This window comes from Macrobrachium rosenbergii, chromosome 27 (assembly GCF_040412425.1).
Source record: "Macrobrachium rosenbergii isolate ZJJX-2024 chromosome 27, ASM4041242v1, whole genome shotgun sequence".
NCBI lineage: Eukaryota > Metazoa > Arthropoda > Malacostraca > Decapoda > Palaemonidae > Macrobrachium > Macrobrachium rosenbergii.
Window position 1 is genome coordinate 15,301,459 of NC_089767.1, and position 21,191 is coordinate 15,322,649.

A 21,191-nucleotide genomic window follows, 5' to 3' on the forward strand; every position below is an offset into this window, starting at 1 on the left:
CTGTAGGAACAAATAAAAAATAAAACACTATTTGGAATACTTAATAAAGTAATGATGAAATGGACAGGAAGAATGCCAGCCTCAAACACTAATAATTATGTGAATAATTTAGTTAAATATGTCATGAGGAAAGATTAACCTCAAAAATAATGAAGAAATGAAGTCACTATGATTCAAATCACTATAAAACAGTATTCTTGGAGAGAACACAAAAAAATTATGACTTCACTATTGAATTGGTCCAAAGATTGAGTAACTGAGCTGTCACAGGACCTGGGACATGTGCAGACTTCTCAATCTTGATTAGTGCAACTAGGATCTGTTGCATGGAAAGGCAATACATAATTAACTGGGTTGTAATGAAGAAATATGGCAAGAGTCGCATCACTTGTCAAATCTTCCTTGAAAATGTTCTTCCACAATGACATAATAGTCAGTAATTTTTTTGCCAGTGCAAAGTTCAATTGCTGGCAGCCATTTGCCTTTATCTACTCCAGGCAAGGCCTGAAGAAACAGTAAATGCATAGGAAATGTTATAAGAGCAGGAAAGCACAATTATCAAGTGAACTCCGAAGCAGGTTTCCAAAAGATTGAGCATGAATTAATTTCTGTGGTCATTACAGTTGGAATTATTTTCAAAGTACAGCAACATGCTAATCTTTGATAGTTTTGCATTTCCCCTAAACCTTTCAACTTTACTTTAACTGCTCAGCTATTTTATTCCTATACACTTTGTACAAAACTGCATCCCCTTTTCCTTTGCATACTAAATCTGTACATAATTCTCTTATTCTTTTCTTTCATCCATTCCTTTATCCTGTGTCAATAAGGCAATAATACAAGAAGTGTCATGCAACAGAATTATAACTTGCTGGATAATACAACTAAAATCACAATTTTTTAATATAATTTGTATTTTTCATAACTAGCATACCTGTACAGTAGTCTTAACATTTGAATAAATCTTCTAGCGCCAGCTGGAACTAGTAAAAAATTCAGTAGAATTATATATGCAAGGAACTGGTGGCATCTGTCCTCTGTCTTGTTAGGTGGAACCAGGATTAATTTGTACTCTATTAATCCTGGGTGGAACAACCACCAACCCAGGCTGGGACTCCTGACGTATTGGTATTCCTCTTACCGCCTTTGAGTGAGGACGTATTGTTCTTTCTTTCCTCCCTAAAGCCGGTTCTTTGTTTGCTGGTGTTTTCTTTGTGTGAAGGTTTTGCGTGCTTGAGGGGAGAGTTGTTTATCATGGATACCCAAAACCCCGCTGGCTCCATCTTTCAAATGTAATAACTGAATATACTGAAGACTTAGAAAACTTTCAAGGATTTGTTTCTAACATTTCATTTATGTTGTTGGTTGAGAGCTGAACAACGACTAAAGATATGCTAGGACTAATTTGTGTGGGTTATTCATCTAGTAGCCATGGGTTACATGAGTGTGGCCAATCTGAAGATGGTATTTTACTTTATATCTGGCATTCTTTTTGGAATGAAGAACATCACAATCTAAGAGATGATTTTTTATCTGTTTAAAAGAAGTAGGATAAAAATATAAAAATCAATCATACTAATAGTTTATTTCTTATATACATTTTGTGATTTACACATCACGGATATTGAAAACATCTTAAAACTTAACAATCGCGAACTGCGAGAGGTGTAAAAATAGAGAAGACGCACACAATGACTGAAGTCAAAATAAGCAGATTTCTTGGCAAACTTCATATAAATAACCAGGGGAAAGGAATAACAAAGAAATATAAGACAAAATTAACAAAATAAAGTGAGCTTAACAGACTGGTTTGAAATTCCTCAAAAATAAAACTCAAATTTCAAAAGAAAATTTGTCTTGATATTTATATTAACCATACAATCTTAGAAATTTCACTTGAAATTTATAAAAATTGTTCTTGGTTAAATAATGCCATTCTAGACATTACAGTCAAGCAAAAAAAAAAATAAATAAAAAATAAAATAAAATAACAAGAACCATACTGTAAGTTTTAGCAGCCTCTTAAGAGCCTTTAAACCAAAAAAAAATCTGCATTTTTAGTAAATGCTAAAAAAATGAAAAACAAGAACAGGTGAGATCATACAGATTTGACAAGAAGAAACATACACATCCATACACAGGAAGAATGACATTCATTCAAATAAATTACAACACGCTGTAGTGAAAAAAAGTACTTAGATGTGTAATAGACCTAAAGTTACTGTGCCATGATCAGTGGTTTAACACCCAGGATGTGTAAAAGACGGCGGAATGCCATATATTTCCCTCCCCCATCCCAACCCAACCCATCCCTTTCTCGCCGGTCTAAATAACAGCGATATATAATGTTTCGTCAGGCATCTCGCAGTTAGAGTTCGAAGGGATATCCACTCTTAATTTACCTAAACATAAGGAGGGTGCATCCGCAGCAAGCAGAGCTTCAACCTGGTGACTGTTTACTAGTAATTCCTTATACCTCATTTAATGCGAGTATAACACTGAGTAAAATCACCCACTGCCAGTAACACAAAACAAAAAGCAATCTACATTAACTACAAAGGAATAAAATATAACTTCTTATTTATAAGAGTTATGATATTCCCTACACTGTATCTCTGGAACTACTGCACAAGGCAAAACTTGGAAAAAGCAATATGAAACCTTGTTGTATAAGCCTCACAAAGGGGGAAAAATACTGACCACTGCATTAGTAATAAAAAAAGTATAAATCTGCATCTTTCCATACCTAGTAATCTAGAAAGCTTCATAATTATAGTGTGCATCAGGCCAATTTGAAACTGTTCCATTCTTGTGTTCACAGGAAAATTATACATTTTACAAAATTATGCTATCTAACAAAAACAAAAGAAAGTGACCCTCAGCAACCGAGATATACAACATCTTAAAGTACAATATACAACCCAATCCAAAAGCAGATCTTTAAAGGTGCATATAGGCATAAACATAATCTGTGGATCTGACATGGTAAAGCTATGCTTACAAAAGAGAGAAAGCTTTTTGATGAGGATAAAGCCATTTTTTGTACCCTTGAGAATTCTTCTATGGCTCCATCTTTCTTCAAGATATGCTTTCAGTTGCCCGGATGCACCCATAACACTGCAAGTACTGTGTAGCATAAATAAATTACACCCCATTTTACAATCAAATGGCTCCTAAAATGTTAAGGAGGAAGAATAAATTATATTTTGGCATCACCAACATCTAGATAATAACTATAAAGTATTTGTTTTAATAACTAAATTAACATTTACACAAACAAAAAAATATATTTACACAATGCATCAGCAGTCTTATACTAGTATTGCCAGAACAGGTAAATTTCTTTATTAACAAAGAGATTACAATGATTAACTTTTATAAAATAATCTACATCTCTGGATATTTTGGATTAATCTTAGCTTTTCAAGCACTCTCTTATCAGAAAATTGAAAATTAATACTTACGCATCAACAAAGGAAGAGTAAAACGAAAGGGAGAAAAAACATTACATACGAGCCAATGGTCCACCTTTAACAAAAGTTGCTTCTGCACCAGCAAGAAAGTTACTGAAGAAAACTGAGAGATGGATGGATTGAATTACCATTACCCTACAACATGCATTATCAAGCGACAATAAAACCTTAGTACCAGTGAAGATGCAACAATGCTTTTGGCAATCCAAACCTAACTTATGGAAAGGAGGACTGAAAGCATAAAAGAAATACACTCCCCACACAGAGAAAGAATAGATCCCCAACTCCCGGAAGGATTAGATTTCAACGAACAGTACGATCAGACTCCATAATGAAAACTGATCATGATCATCTGTGGAAGGATTAGATTTCTTAAGAAGTGGAAGGATTAATTTTTAATGTGTGAAAGGTTTCCTGCAGAAATCAAAATATATTGTATTTTCAAACAATGAAAAAACAAGACTATTGTGGTAGGGCCTCTTCCCTGTACACATTTCAAAACTGAATTCCTAAGATGTGGAAGGATTACAATTCCACAGATGAAATACAATCCATGAGGAGTGGCTAATGAAGAGCACATTACTTGGTGCTGCCAGAAAAACTTACCTGAACACTCTATACATCCCCATTACAATAAATTTTTATGATGCTGTCACAAATCCAAAAAACATTCAAAATAGGGAAACTGAGATGTTTTAATGATGAACCTCAAATAATCACATTGAATGCACTAATGAAGCCATTGTGGCCGAGAAAAAGTGAAAAATTTCTAAACCAAAGAAAAAACTGATGCAATAATGTTTCTTGTATAAGTTGAAAATTTAGTATCAAGAAAGGATAAAAAAAAAAATTAACCAAAGCCATTAAAAAGTTGCCATTATCTGTGAAATCTGAAAAACCAGAAATTACTATTGGAAGAAAGTAATCGGAAATCTTAAACTTGCAAGTTTTGTTATAATGAATAAAACTGGTCTCCATATGTTCTCAATTAAAAGAGCAAATTATACATACCCAAGCCATCCTACTAGTTATATAAAATAAAGTAAACAACAAATGTGTAAGTAATTAGTAAACTAGTTTTGACATATTGATACTTCTTCTAACTAATAGGCCTTGCACAACATATATGGAATTTTTATTAACATAGCAGCTTCATTCTGCAAGACTGGAATAATGAAAGCTGTGGCCAACTTTATATTATGACTACATAATTGCTTGGAATTAACAAATACATATCATGCTGACTAACAAAGTCCTGTAGAGCAATTATACAATGCATGCAGGCTATTACTTCCTCTGTGTGACTGCAATTCTTTTTGCAAAAAGATCTTATAACAGACAATTTCAGTTACTTAATATATTTACTCAAATGATTTATTAAAATGGCCCTTAAAAACACGAATGGATAGCCACAACTGCTCCTGTACTGACTTTGTTCTACTATTTATTTTTTTTTTTTTTACAATCTCAGAATAATAACTTTAATCTGTAGCACATACATGCCTAACCATAGCTGCCTTCCATATAGCATTAAAAGTTATAGAAAAATAAGATGTATGGGATAAGAAATGATGACAAAGAATAACTATATCTTGTAATACTGGCACAAGGTGTAACAAAAATTACAATGCACAATCATCCAAAATCTTTGATCATATGAACATTGGAATTGTCAAAACCTTGAAGGTTTCCAAAAAAAAAAATCTTGCTTTTTCAGTGATCAACCATACCTATGATTTATAAATTCAATGTACTCCCAAATGGTACAAAAACAATGCTCAAAACTGATAGGATGTTCAAGAACACTATTTTTCATAAGTGCATGAACAATGAAGACTTCCAAAACCCAAGTTTGTCTTTTGTTCAAAGTAAGAAAAACTATTAAATTTTGTTGAAGGATATCAGCCTTCTCTTACATTTCCTGGTTTAGATCAGAAACCAGTGAAAAAATGGCATGCAGTTTTTCCTCAGATGTGTCAAATACTAGTCGACAGAGGGATCTTTGCACTATTCAAGACAGAAAACTTTTTATGTTTGCATAGAGAACAGGCAGGCAACACACTGGATTGAAAAACACAGACGACTTGAATAAAATGGGAAAAACAGTCCTACAGTACTATGAAATTTTAAAAAATGCATGTGCATGAGTAACAAGTAGACTTCCACGGCAGAATTCACGTGAAATAGATCTGAAATAGATTTAGATCCTAAAAAGTATTAAAAGTATTAAAAAAACCTACTTCACAAAAGTGCAAAACCATAAAATTTAAAGGTAATCAAGAAATGATGTATAAAGCCTGAAGAAATTGCATGAAGTTGCTATTGCTTAACATATACTCTTCATTGCATATTATTACACTGAAAAATCCTATATAGTATACCAAATGCATCCACATACTTGACTTTGTACATAAAGTTCTCATACTTAACACAGTGGAGTTTAATACTTCATCAATTACTGTAAAATATGAATAAGTACCAAATTTTTGTTACTTGTCTAATTATATATATTATTATGTGCTGTATTTTTGAACAATTTTCCAGTTCAACAGTTTTGTAATTTGATTTTTTATTCACATCAGAAATGATGAAACAGTTACTTCAAAGTGGAAAAAATTCATATACAGGAACTAGTCTTTAAATGTTCAACAGCATAAAATCTAAGCTATATATTACTAATGCAGCCAAAACCTTTGCAAAAAACATGTTGAATCCCATTTTGAATATTTCAGAAAACCATCAAAATCACTGATCAGCAAATCCTTAAAAAATACCATTCCTCTAACAGATAGCTAGACTTTTTCCCATCCCGCTCCACTTGATTAATGGCAGGTTGCCTTGATAATGTGATTTGGAAAAGTTTACAAGAGCTAAATTTACTAACCTGCCTTGATAATGTGATTTGGAAAAGTTTACAAGAGCTAAATTTACTAAGTTTTCACAAATTCTTGAAATAAAACCATATACAGTATTAAGCTTTTAAGGTTAAGTTCTCCGGATAAACTAATAATTTTACAAATGGAGTTCTTAAGCAAGGGATGTTATTGGTAGAATAAACAATTGCCCACTATATAAAATAAGCTTTAAATTACTGTAGTTTTTTAGAATAATGATGCCTTAAAGAAGTCACAATATGAAAGCTACAAAATCTATCAACATTCATAATTTGACTTATAACTAACACCTGAAGTACAAACTGCAAACCTTTTCCTGAAGAAAATTTCCATAATAATTATAGTATTAATAAGCTTTTTAATTCATATGCCTTAATAGAATGTCTCAATTTCATAGAAAACTGGAATACTTTCTAATAATTGCAATTCCTTTCAAGAAAGGCTTTCCACAAGCCCTACAGAAGAGGACCGCCAACCACAACAAAGGGCTGCAAGGAAACTATGAGGCTGCTAGATAAGGATGCACTCTGACACACTTCGGCAAGCTACTCACAAGAAACAGTACAACAGTAAGACCCAACACCAGCAACAACACATTTCAATGAGGTAGATGTACAACACCCTCCTAAAATACAAGAATGGAAGGCAGAGTGAATATGGGAAGTCAAAACTACAGCAACTACATCCAAAACTGCTGCCGTCTTGACAATTTAAAAGAAGTTCCCTTTAACCTACCTCTTTCTTTTATATCAAGTAGTTGTGATTACATCAATAAGGATTGCCACCCTAGTTTGGTCCCAGTGGGCACTGATGTGAGGGAGAGGAGAAGGATGTTAGGTCACTTCCATAGATATTCATTACAAAATAACCTCAGTGAAATAAATATGTCTGCATCTCTTCCTGACTTCATTCCATGCATTATTTTTTGCAGACCTCATCTACCATTCTAGAACTTCTCATATCTGCTTGCTGTTTTGTATAAGGAAAAAATTAAGATAATTGAAAAAAATTACAAGTTAATCTACTGTCATAGCTAATGATGTTGAAAATCGGGCATTCTGATTCCACAATTATCAACCAAATTCTAAGTATGCACAAGCAAAGCTAATATAAAAAAGCCAAGATGGAAATAAAGTACTGCTTTCCCTTCAAAATGAAAACCTAAGTCCAGATACTTACAGTACTTCCAAAATCCATGCTAAATACATTAGTAAGGACAGGTTTTTTTGCCATAAAGATATCCACAAAACACAATGTACTGTTTTAAATAAATTGGTGTCCAAATGAAGTGTATCAACATTCAAGACATTTGTACAAGGGTTTTTCTGAACATTGTTATGTGATCAGTAATGTTCTTATTGTATGTAATAGTTATTTAAGACTCAATGCACACTTTAAATTGAAAATTTATACCAACTTCATGAAAATACTTCCCTGGTTATAAAGTTTACTGTGAAATGTGATTAAAGCCCAAGAAGAGGGAGTGAAAGGACTTTCAGACTAGTATTCTATTTAACAAGAGATAGACAGTGAAAGAGAGAAAGCATGATACAGGGCATTACATGTACCTTCACTGGAGTACTGCAGCTGCATTTTTGTCTTCCGTTCTTTACTTTACATATTTATGTCAACATTCCAACTCATCTGCTTTTGCCCAGGGGTAATTTTTGGACAGCTTAGAAATACAAATAAGAAGGCAATATGTATGACAATTGATCTTAAATACTCAACCACTCAAATTTCGTGGGCAACTTTCCTTTGTGACTAAGCAACTGACACATCTTTTACAACTTCATGTTAACCACCATCCAACCCTTGTTAAAAGTACCTTCCCTGCATACCAACAGCTTCACAAGGTGAAATAACAACAATAAACCAACTACAGCATTCTTAAGGCTGTGAAAGTTAAAAGAAACTCCAAAACCATGAGAAAACTAAAAAAATGAACACACACACACACTCATCTGGGAAAAAAGTCACTGTTATTATGAGAAAGTAAACTTAAACATTAATACCTATCCATATGTTTAAAAGCTTCAAGAGAGTAAAACCTGATCAATACTTCACCAATCAAAAGTAAAAATAAAAATACAGGATTACGAGACAAGAATAGATCTTTGGTTACAATTGTAAAAAAAAAAAAAGAGTGCATAAAAACATAGAAAACCAATGTTTGTACTAATTAAAAATTCATTCCAGAGTCAGACTAAGGAAGACAAAGAAATAATAAAAATGTGCATTTGTTTTCAAACTCAAGGATAATATTCTACTTCCACATGCATTGGTCAAAACAGTACAATAATTGCCTAAAATTTTTAAATACCCAAAGTACCACAAGAGCCTGTCACAAACTGTTCAGCCCAGTGACCATAAGGTATTTTTGTACTTTCAGGAAAACTTTATACTAACCTACCTTGCACACATGCACCCCATTCAAAACATATACATCTTATAGTATACACTCTGTTCACTGGGTTTTGAAAACATTAACAGTGCCAGGTCAAACAATGCCATATCTCAGCATTACTGTATGTCTTCCTTCTAGACTCAAAGAGGCACTCTTAGCATTTGTGTGTTGGGGAATCCAAGAGTAAGCAGGCTCATCTACACTTTATGTGCAAATCTTAACTTAAGTACATCTGACAGATATGCAGATGAATCCTGCTAACAGCATGGTATAGTTCATGGATTCAGTGCATGACCACTGAAACAGTGACAGCAATAAACCAAGTACAGTATAGCGCGTTTAAAATACCCCAAAACGTGTTCTGTAGCATCTACTTTTAAAAAGCTTATTCTAAACCCTATCCCCAAAATCCAGTATTTTGTATGACTAAGCACTTGCATTTGTTGTCTAAGGTTAGGGTAATCTGGCATATCAGTGACAAATTTGGAAAATATCAATTCATAAGAAGAAAGTGAACTTCAACATAACAAAGAAGTTATTTTCTCCATGGCATACTTCTTCCATCCAAAATATACATGACCCAATGCTCTCTGAGAGCTTAAAGCTTAAAGTGTTCTCAAAAATGGACCAGTAGCTGCCACTAAAAAATAAGTGATTTATGCATTAATAAAATCCATGTAAACCCACAGTAAACTATTTTAGTAATTAGGACAAGAATGTTCTGAAAATTCCAAATATTAAATTTTCTAGGATAAAAACTGTGTGCTAAGGAGAAATAACTTCCTTTTGAAATCTATTTTCCCATATGTATATAAAACATACAATCACTTTAATTCTTTGATTTAAATATAACAATTTACGTGAAACCAGCACATTATAATCAAATTACAAGGCTCTCTGGTATTCAGTTATTACAGAAAACTACCCACTACAATAGTAAAATCTATTAATAAATAGCTTTATCTACAGCAATATACATCTCTACATACAAAGGACACAACTTCTCTTGATTTCAAACATCGCCACCTGTAAGGTGTGTGTTTGTGTTTAGCAATGATTTGATCTGTTAGACTGTGGGTGTTTCTTCTCTTCAAAAAGATACCTGCAATAGGATCACAACACACAAGGTTGGTATTGTTTCTAAGGCAATTAAATGCATATTTTTATTAACTGGAACTCATCAGCATCTTTCTTTCCTTGCTAAAGTAGTCTGTTGTGTGCAGGATTACTTAACGAACTTTATACACCAGTTGGAAAATATAAATCACCTATGAGTCTTACACAAATTTATACCTACTTGTGCATACTTGCTTGCTTCATCCCAGCCATGATCGTACCAAGCAAATCACATGCTTCTCCAGACCCCCCACCACCTGACTTGATTGGAGTCTTCGGGCGATTTCCTAATACAGATGAAGCAGTTGCTTGTTTTGGCTTTACAGGTGTGGCAGCTTTATCTGATATCCCTGTTGCTACATCTGTATTGGTATTTGTCCTATCAGAGCTCACATCATTTACCTTTTCCACTAATTCTACTGGGCACTCCTGTTGAGCATGAGTCACTTCTGGCGCAGGTTCTGTTTTCACCTCAATTTTGGATTCACTCTTTGTTTCCACCACAACGGAATCACCATTATCCACTTTAGCTTTCTTAGGTTCTGGCTCAATGGAATCACATGAGCTTGATTTGTCCTTCTCAGTCTTCACTTCTACACCACTGGTTTCATCCACAGATGAACTTGAATCCAGTCTCAACCTCTTCTTTACTCTCTCTGTTTCATCTTTTTCTGGTTTATCTCTTTTCTTACTTTTATGTTCACTCCTTCTGTGATCCTTATCTTTGTGTTTCTCTTTCTCTCTGTCTTTATTTTTATGTTTGTGCCGATGTTTATCATGTCGGTCCTTATCATATTTGTCTTTCTTTTCATTCTTATGGCTTTTATGATGTTTTGATGGTGTGGAAGAGACTGAGGCTGATTTCTCTTTCTTTTCCCCAACCTCAGCCTTTACAGGAGATGAGGGAGTGTCATCTTTCTTTTCCTTGTCCTTCCCCTTCTCAGAACTGGGAACTTGATAATACTGTTGTAACTGAACATGCCAAGCTGAAAATTAAATCATATACAATCTTTTAGTTTTAATAACCCTACATAAAATATGAGAAGTCCAATCATAAAATACTAACTTCCAACTAAATACTGCCTGTACTTGTAACATTTTTCCCAAAATATAAATTTTTTAAAGTATTTTATAGTTTTCCTGTGTATACAGTCAAGAGCCTTTTACGTAGGAGTATTCCTCAGCGCAAGCGGGATCAGTTGTTGAAACTTGGAAATAATGTAGTTGACTGGTGGTAGGTGTATGAGTGGAGGGAACTCACCTGCCATCACTTAGCACTTTCACATTTGGCATCAGGGACAATGTGGGGTGGTTGAGGTGGGATTGTGATAAAAAGTTCTGGTTTATATACCTAGTAAAATGACAAACAACAATACTTTAAAAAATTGTGACTGGTTCCTACAAGACTACAAACCATCACATCACCCCTTTCTAGTTCAGTTTTCTTGGATGAATCCATGATTCACAAAGAAAATCATCATGCACACAAATTGCAGTAAAAAAAAAAATGTAAACCCGTCAGTCAGCAGGAGCGCAGTAAGATGTCCTATATGTATGAAAGCTGAAGAAAAAGCACTTAGTGATTGCAGGTGAGTTGGGGATCCTGTCCACACCACCACCGACCTATCCACCAATTAACCACAGGTAGCTAATCACTAATGTGGAAATCACTAATTTAAACTGGCATAATTTTAAATTTCCCCGGTCATCACACAATCAGCTACTACTGTTTGGTGGCACTATTTGCTGCATAAAAACTGTTGTCGCCACTGTAAACACAAGTAAACCAATCCACCTGTTTATCTTCATTTATTATTACCTGGTCACTCTGAACCCAGCCCTGGCTCCAGTTAATACAGAAAATGCTTTCTGTGTAAAGCGGAAACACTGTACATGCATTGTCTATTGAAGTTAAAATCGAACGCTTTCTATTAAAGATTAGGTTAAACTTGAAAGAAGCACAAAAAATGGCTAAAGTTTCTTTGCTAACAGTATTTCAGAGAAAAAGATATGACAGGAAAACGATGAAATTTGGAAAAAGTTCTGAACTACTGTATATAAAATTCTGATGAGGTGGTTTAGGCCATGTTTAGGTCCTGGCAGAAAGGTGTGCCCATTCTCAATAGCTCCACGGTGGTCAACTGCTGACTGACAACAATGGAAATATATAAAAAAGAAGGAACTCTCAATTGCTTTTGGTTAAAATTAACTCAAAAGTAGTAAAAAAAATACAAGAACTCTTTTACAAGCATTTTCTTTTGACTCCTAGCTAATTTCCAAAATAAAATGTGTACTCTATAAATGTGCATGGATGAGAGAGAGAGAGAGAGAGAGAGAGAGAGAGAGAGAGAGAGAGAGAGAGAGAGAGAGAGAGAGAGAGAGAGAGAGAGAGAGAGAGAGAGGGGGCATACAATGTATAAACGAACTTTTATACAATGGTTGTTAAAATTCAACCAAAATCAATGACAGAAACGCAACGACTCTTTTTAAAGAATTTTCCTCTGACTTCTTGGTAATTAAAAAAAAAAGTGTCAAGGACCTATAAGTTGGTTATTAATATAAGCTCCTGAAATCAATAAGAAACAAATTCAATAACATTTAAAAGCAATTCTGGCTTTAGTTAATTTACAAACAATATATCTACAGCATATGAGAGAGAGAGAGAGAGAGAGAGAGAGAGAGAGAGAGAGAGAGAGAGAGAGTGTGTGTGTGTGTGTGTGTGTGTGTGTGTGTGTGTGTGTGTGTGTGTGTGTGTGTGTGTGTGTGTGTGTGTGTGTGCATATGCTTAATACATAATGGTAAACAGCTATATCAGATGATGGAAAAAAACTGAAATAAAAAACTCTTAATTGGTGGTTGTTAAAAGTTCACCATACGTCTGTAAAGTACATCTAAAATCAGAAAAAGATAACAACTTCTTTTTCTTTAAGTGGATAAAATAGCATTTTTATTCTATACAACTAGCTGTACATATGCAGATATTTTCAACAGGGGATGAGGGCTTGGGGGAGAAAAGTCATAAGCTGACACAGGAAAACAACTGGCTGCTTCATAAGCTAAATATTACAAGCAAAAATGAACTCACATGTTCTGCAGGATATATTAATTTTATTTTGAGTGTATTCTAACCTAACCATGATCCAGCAAAAGCAATAATCTGGAATCATACTGGTCTTCAGTGATGCTGGATTAGTGGCTAACTACCTGTGCCTTGTTACAAGTTGCAATGACTGACTACAGTTTAGACTGAAAAATACTCCTACATAAAATACTTTGCTCTTTATTCTCTTAACATATTATTACAAAATAACACTATCTGGGGTGAAACTAGACAAGGAGTTGGCACAAGATCATGAAAATAAGGAAGGAAATGTTCAATAATCAGAGAAGGCAAGAGCATACATACCAACGCTGCAAACAGCTGTGACAGTTCTAAATTGATGAATGATGTTGCGAGGCAAAAAGTAGATATCATTATCGCAAAGTTGAATGCGTGCAAATTTTATGCCGTCTCTTCTAAGCTGGTTCAATTTTGCATCCTCAATCCACTGAATACACTGAAATTGTTAGAGAGAGATGATGGGTAAGAATCAAAATCATAAGACAAAACCACACACAAATTCTCAGCAAAATTATCCCAAAAATAAAGTAATTGTAGTTGCCTTTTCTTCTGGAAAACCTAAAACCATCTTGGAATGGAATGGAATGGAAGTGCTTCATATTGTGCATTAAAAAAATAGTTCAACCAAACCCCAGAATTAGCATACTTAGCCTAACTCTAACAGGACTGTGTCATAAGGGTTTGGTCTTTGTAAAGATAATAAACCTTGACAAATTAGTTACTCCAGTCGTGTTTTCCATAATTAATAATAATTTTCTCTTATTCAATCCAGGTTATGATTCCACTGAATAAGTAAGTAAATCCTGTACTATGGAAATCACAATGCGTGTCAAACAACTGCATAAAAGTCTAGGCTTTATCATTATCAAAACGTTAGGCTATGACTTAAACATCAAAGTAATTATTAATAGTGTATAAGCTTTTTAAAATACAATACTGTATGTTACGACAGGCTATAACAAATATTTACAATCGAAGGTAAGAGGAATAACAAAATCTGATGATGAAAATACACTGAAGAAATGTGAACTTTAACATTAACATAGGGACCAACTGCATTTACAGGAAATTAACAGTTAAACGATGAAAACTGAAAGCAGGAGCTTTTGGTCATACACAACTATCTGTGCATTTTTTATTAAAGATTTTAAAAACAAATATCTGCAAATCCATTTTTTAGGCATTTCTGTTCAGTACAAACAGCTCTGAATATTCTCAGAAGTGAGTGGGGGCGGGGATAGGAGAGACGTCAGCCAATGATAGAAACAGATGACTAGAAATGGAAAATAAGAATCCTCTTTAGTTTGTGGTTATTAAAATGCACTTGAAGCCTTTACATAACAGTGCACAGCTATCAATGAAAAAATATGCATACTGATATGCACTGCTTTCATCTGCAATACGACCTACTAAAACTAGCACACATCTCTAACTATAATTATATATTGTTTATGTATATATCTGTAACTTTATCTGGAGCTATGAACATTACAGCTTACTGAGTCATTTAAATTTATTTCTTTAATAGATATGCATTATGTCATGTTCTACACAGAAAGGAGGGAGTTGTCATCTGCTGAAAGATAACCAATGACTAGGAATAAAGAGTCCTCCCTTACTCGTGTCTGCCAATGAAGTTTTAAAATGGTCCCCTTTTATATGGCTGAAGCCTAGCATAGTCCAATCTAGCAAAAATTATTTTTGTATAGGTATACTTCCTGTAAATGCTAACAGTTTGTGTGTTGGTATTAAAATGCCTATTCCTTTGATGCTTATTGTTCAATAATCCAATCCTACACTAATTTTTTGTTACTCATTTTGAAATGCATATATGACATGTTATCCATAGCTGTCCAAGAGCAACTGGATGTTATTTATTCGGAATTGTAATTCAGTTGCTCTTGGACAGTGCAATCTGTTAAGTATTTCTCAAATAAAGGAAGGTGTTCTTGAATACTCTGTTATACAGTATTTTTAACAGTGTGTGTCCCCAGGCAGTATCATAAGCCTTTTGGATGTAAAAAAATATGGTAATAATTTTGCGTTTCTGCTGAAATCCTTTTTGACTATAGTCCACTTTCCTGTGATTCAAACTGGATAGTGGTAATTACAAGTTAGTCTTTCAGTACCATGTTAAAACTTGAATTTATTATTTATCCATTACTCCACACGTTACAGAGTTTGATGAACTATTCATCTATCAATGGTTTTGCTACTGACATGATGGCAGCAGGTTAACACTATTTTTAAAACAGCTTCTTTGTCCAAAGTCATGTAAAATAGTGAAGTAAGTAGCTTCTGGTTAAAGGGTGGCTAGATGTTTGAGCAATTCAAAATGGATATCTTGACCTGGAGATCAGTTACTAGAGAAATGGCAAATAGTGAACCTATTTATTAAACTACATCTCCAGTTACATCAACGTTTATAACCTCCGATTCTGTTTTAGTTCTTGTTCTAGACAACATCCAATCCCATTAACTTTAGATTTCACATAACATAATGATGTTAGGTGGTGCATACTAGTCACTACCTACAAGGCTACAGACAACACACTTGTTTTGTTATAAAATATATTACAGTCAAGATAATCTGTATAACAGCTCTCATTTTGTTAAATTACAGTAACTCCTGTTAATAAACTTAACATTCATTGTTTTATAAGACAATACAGACAAAGCCAGTCAAGAGGTTCACAGCTAAATTTAAGCTGCAGATTGTAACTGTAGCTGAAGAAATGAACAATGTGCAAGTTGCTCAACATTTTAGTGATCTGAAGTGGTTGTCTAAAAGTGCAGTACACATAGGATCAAAAACTGCTAATTTTAATATTAAAATCTTATTTGCTATACTCACTAGTTCTAATTGGTAACTACTGTGAAGCGGTTCATATGCTGGTAGTAAAATATGTACTGTATTTCTTCAGCACATAGTATTGTCATTACTTTTCATCTTTTGTCACTGATTTTCTAGTGCATAAATATTTTAGTTCATCATAACATTTTAATAATACCTTGATGTACAAATCACAACCAAATATTCATATGTTTAATATAGCCCAGCCTTGTCTTTTTGTGTGGCATATTAACCATGCCTTACCATGAACACTTACTTATACTTCACTATGATACAATCCCCATAATTATGATAAAAATTTGGTCTTGAAACTTGCATGACAAATGAGTATATGATGTAAGCAACAGGTAACTTGCATGATAAATGAGTATATGATGTAAGCAACAGGCAACTTTTAAACCATAGCTATTGTGCATCATCCACTGGTGCATCATCTGGTGAATACTGAATTTGCTATATTCAAATATATTTAGGGTGTCACTATATTAAGATGTCTGTAAATATATTTAAGATAGCAAAATGTATCTCACACACATAAATAATATATATATATATATATATATATATATATATATATATATATATATATATATATATATATATTTTATTACTACAGGTTGACCTTTACTAATCCGGCAATCAGTAGTCCAGCACAAATTTCGGCTAGAGTAATTTCCAATGTTTCCGCACTAATTTTTAAATTTCCCGGGTCGCTGCGCTAACTCGCTCGCCAGCCGCTTCGATTTGGTGGCGCAGTGTGCTGCATCAACAAACTGGTAGCCTAGCCTACATTATACTCAACTCTATTCACATATTAACAGTATTATACAAACATCAACATAACAAATGTGCATCTTTTTCATTGATCTTTTAAAAAGTTATGCTTTACTACATTGTTTCCAATTGTATTATAAATTGTGATCAATGTTTTGTTTTGGGAATCGGTATCGTGGTGTTTATTTTGTCGCATTTAACTAAGTTCAAAGCGCTTTTCTTGCTTCTAGTTAGTGTAAATGAATATGGATACTTTATTTATTTAAGAGACGGATATTTTTCGTTATACGAAGTGTTTTAAGTTGAAATATAACTTAAATACGTTTCGTTGTGAAATTAATTTAGCTATTTTTTCGTTAATATATGACGTTCGCGGGAATCACAGCTGGCCGTTTTGGGGGCATGTTTGTTTTGTGTAAAAAAAAATCAAGATTCCGTTCGCTTTTTTCTCTTGATTTCATAATAATACGAGCTTTACGTATTTATCTTTTATCTGCGTGAAAACAGTAGTAATTTGTATTCTTTCATGCCCAGTAGTTTTGTTAAAATACATTCTCTCCAGTTTTATTTACGGTCAAGTTCCATCCATGTTGCCGATGCACGATAATTTATAGTCATTAGCAGCTTGAACATTGTTTTCTCAGCTTCAGCTACAACTTACAGCTTTAAGTTACTGTAGCAGTATATTTCCCTGCCGATCTTTTCTCCAAAGCGAATAAGGGTATAGTGTAAAAAAATATATTAGTCCTATTGTACATTACTTAACGTCATTTGTAACATAACTACGGTAATTTTGTAGTACCATACGATGGTTGAAATACAAGCAAAACAGTTGTTATCCGATACGATTATTAATTTATTAGCAAAACAACAGTTTCCCGTTCGGTTGTTTATGGCTGTACGCATTTTTGCAAGAGTATAACGTTACTAACAATACTTTTATTATTCTCTATTACTTTTTTAACTAGCAGATGGAATAAAGAGATGGAGGAAAAGAAGTTTTTCTATTGTAAGTTGGTCTCTCTCGCTGCCTGATTGTACCTGCTGCCTGTGCCTGCGCGAATTTTCTAAAAATATTTCCTAAATATTTTCGTACCGGTATTAATTGCTAACCCCATCGTAATCGTATTAATTGCTAAGCCCATCGTAATCGTAAACTCGAAATATCGTAAGTTGAATTATCGTAACTTGAGCATTACCTGTATTTGATAAGTGTCTTTCCTTTATTATCCAACTTGTACTGATTTATGGGATATTTTAATTCTAAGATGATGTGCTTAGCTACTGGGTTTCGTGTATTCTAGCCTAATAAATGGCTAATCCGGCAAAATGGCTAATCCGGCACCCTCCAGGTCCCAGTGATGCCGGATTAGTGATGGTCAACCTGTATAAATATTCACTGTTTGACCTCTCTTCTTGCCTCTTAGTAGAATAGAATTAATTCTCTATTTAAAGCTAGGGAGAATTGGCGATTTTCGGGGCTTATTGCGGCTCCTCTGTTAGTTATGTATCGGTGCCAAAACCCAATTATCAGCACCAATAAGTGGAAATTGGCGATTTTTGTTGCTGAAAATTGTCGATTTTCGTCGCTTGACAAGCAGCATTAAACCGGATCACCGATAACCGAGCCCACTGATAACTGGGGACTGCCTGTATGTGTGTGTGTATAAATATAATATATACAGTATATATATATATATATATATATATATATATATATATATATATATATATATACATATATATATATATATATATATATATATACATACACACACACACACTTACACATGACGGCAGTCCCCGGTTAACGGCGGGGGTTCCATCCCTGGCTGAGAGCTGTTAACTTACATTTATGGGGGAGGGGGATGAAGTAGGTAGGTTACTCCAAACCCTCGTATGTGTCAATGGATATGGATGAATTGGGGATATTTATCTATAACCTACTTATGTACATCACTTTAGTAATTCTGTTACTTATTATCCAGAAAGGAAAGTGGCTCACACAAAATTTTAATGCTATTTACGTTCTTGTTTACTAAAAAAAAAAAAAAAATTCAATTTAGATCAATTTTAATGAAAATTTAAGTACCAAGAATGCCATACTACTTGAATCATAAGAATGCGACACTACTTGCATCATATCACTTAAATAACCTTATTTTGTCCAACTAGTCCTAAACCATAAACTCCTGTATCTGTGGCAACCTAATGTTAATGTCAGGCTGGATGTACAGAAGGTCAAAAAGCCTAGCAGCTGGGATGAACATCTGCTTTTTGACCTTCTGTATATCCAGCCTGACGTTAACATTGGGTTGCCACAGATACAGAAGTTTATGGTTTAGAACTAGCTGAACAAAATAACATTATTCAAATGAGATGATTCAAGTAGTGTATGGTTCTTGATACTTAAATTTCCATTAAAATTTATCTAAATTGTACTCTTTTTATTTATAATAAACAAGAATGTATACAGCATTAGAATTTTGTGTGAGCCACTTTTCTCTCACATTTATGGACTTGGATGACCTAGGAACAATAAAAAATTGTAATCAATCATAACCTACATGATACACCAGCACAAAGCCAAGGAGAATCACAGGCAAAAAGGTGATGAAATCACAAAAAGGGGTAGTAAAGCCCAGCCACAAGAGACGGATGTGAAGGTCAGGGGATACAAAGGAAGGGGTAGGGCGTTTTACTCCGCAACCTGATAAATTATGATGAAAGCGAAAAGTGGAAGTAGGAGTCTTTTCTCAATCAGTATCAAGAATGAGTGCCATAATTATACATATACTGAACAGGCTTCGGTTTGGAAGAACCACTGCTGATGTGAAAATTATGCAAGAGCACATGATTCCAGTACCACCCAACACTGACCCGGCCCAGGTTTTTGTTGAACATTACTCTAATCTCCGCAACAGCAACAGCAACAATCGGAATGAGTTCACCTGTATTATTCTCAACAACAAAGAAGAAAAAAGAAAAAAAAATGTTACCAACAAAGAAGCGTTGCATTTCTATGACCGCTCACTTCTAAGTTGATACATTTGCTGTCTTCAAATTGTACTGCTTGAAGAAGTGCCAATGTCTATCTCTTCAGGTATGGTTAGCGTTGTGCATAATATAATGGCACTTGCTTTCTATACTGATTGAGAAAAGACTCCTCCTACTACTTTTTGCTTTCATCGTAATTTGTGTATTTTACAATGGCACTTGGTTTCTATACTGACTGAGAAAAGACTCCTTCTACTACTTTTTGCTTTCACCATAATTTATCAGGTTGCAGAGAAAAGCCCTATGGCCTAACCCTTCCTTTGCATCCTCTGGCCTCCATATCTTTTATTGTGGCAACAACCCAGATCGAGAAAAATGTGGTAACAAAGGAATAGGGGTTATTTAGGTTTTAGATATATTTCTTAGACCTACAGTATGTGGCTTCTCCATGATTATGGTCACCTCAGCTTCTTTGCTGCATAATTATACAATTAATTTATAATATATATATATATATATATATATATATATATATATATATATATATATATATATATATATATATATATATATATATATATATATATATATATATATATATATATAATATATAATATATATATATATTTATATATATATATATATATAATATATATATATATGATTTATATATAGATATAGAGCTCGTTCTGTACAGCATGAATATCAATAACCTGAAAATCTAAGATTTTTGGGGCTTATCAGCGTTGAAAAGGGCCAAATGATTTTCGGTTATCGGCACCTCTGTTAGGTATGTACCAGCATCAATATCCAATTATATAAGCTGATAAGTGGAAATTGGCGATTTTTGGCGCCGAAAACTGCCAATTTTTGTCACTAGACAAGTGCCGTAAAACTGGATCGCCGATAACTAGGGACTGCCTGTATATATGATATACATACAATCTTCTGTTTATGGCGGCTCAGCTTACTGACGTTCGAGTTTACAACACTTTTCAAATATATTAATGAAAAATTATTTCCTGGGTTACAACACACGTTCCAGGTTTACGATGCTGACAACGCCGATCCAACGGAAGAAATACAGCTCCAAAATGGCAAAATGGTCAAATTTTTTAGTTTTTTTGTTAAAAAACTCAAGAAAAATGCAGGATACATTGTTTTCAAGACATCCAAAGGATTAAAAGGTTTTCTTAAGATTTTCAACGGTATTTCAGACGACGCTCATCAGAAGAAATATGCATCCAAAACGGCAGAATGGTCAATATTTGGAGGTTTTTTAAAATGAAAAACTCAATAAAAATGCAGGATTCATTGCTTTCAAGACAACCAAAGGATTAGAAGTAAAGTCTTCTTACGATTTTCATCGGTACTTCAGACAACGCCGAACGGAAGAAATATGCATCCAAACCGGCAGAATGGTCAATATTTGGGGGGGTTTTTATGAAAAACTCAATAATAAAAATGCAGGATTTTTTGTCTTCAAGACACCCAAAGGATTAAAAGTAAGGTTTTCTTAAGATTCCCGAGAGTAATATTTTGGATGACTCAGTCC

General features: G+C 33.9%; 1 protein-coding gene across 4 annotated transcripts in view; it reads right to left on the minus strand.

The window, feature by feature from the left end:
- Positions 1 to 21,191, minus strand: part of LOC136853427 (lysine-specific demethylase 9-like) — a 141,736-nt gene that overhangs the window by 138 nt on the left and 120,407 nt on the right. For 2 of the 4 annotated variants that reach the window (XM_067128977.1, XM_067128976.1), the window contains exons 11-12: positions 13,297 to 13,447; positions 10,072 to 10,876 (exon numbers count right to left, since the gene is read on the minus strand). In XM_067128977.1, the coding sequence (XP_066985078.1) occupies positions 10,072 to 10,876; positions 13,297 to 13,447 (956 nt within the window). Of the gene's footprint in view, positions 1 to 1,566; positions 10,877 to 13,296; positions 13,448 to 21,191 lie in introns of those variants that run through there. The other 2 variants (XM_067128978.1, XM_067128979.1) reach the window with 2 other exon arrangements.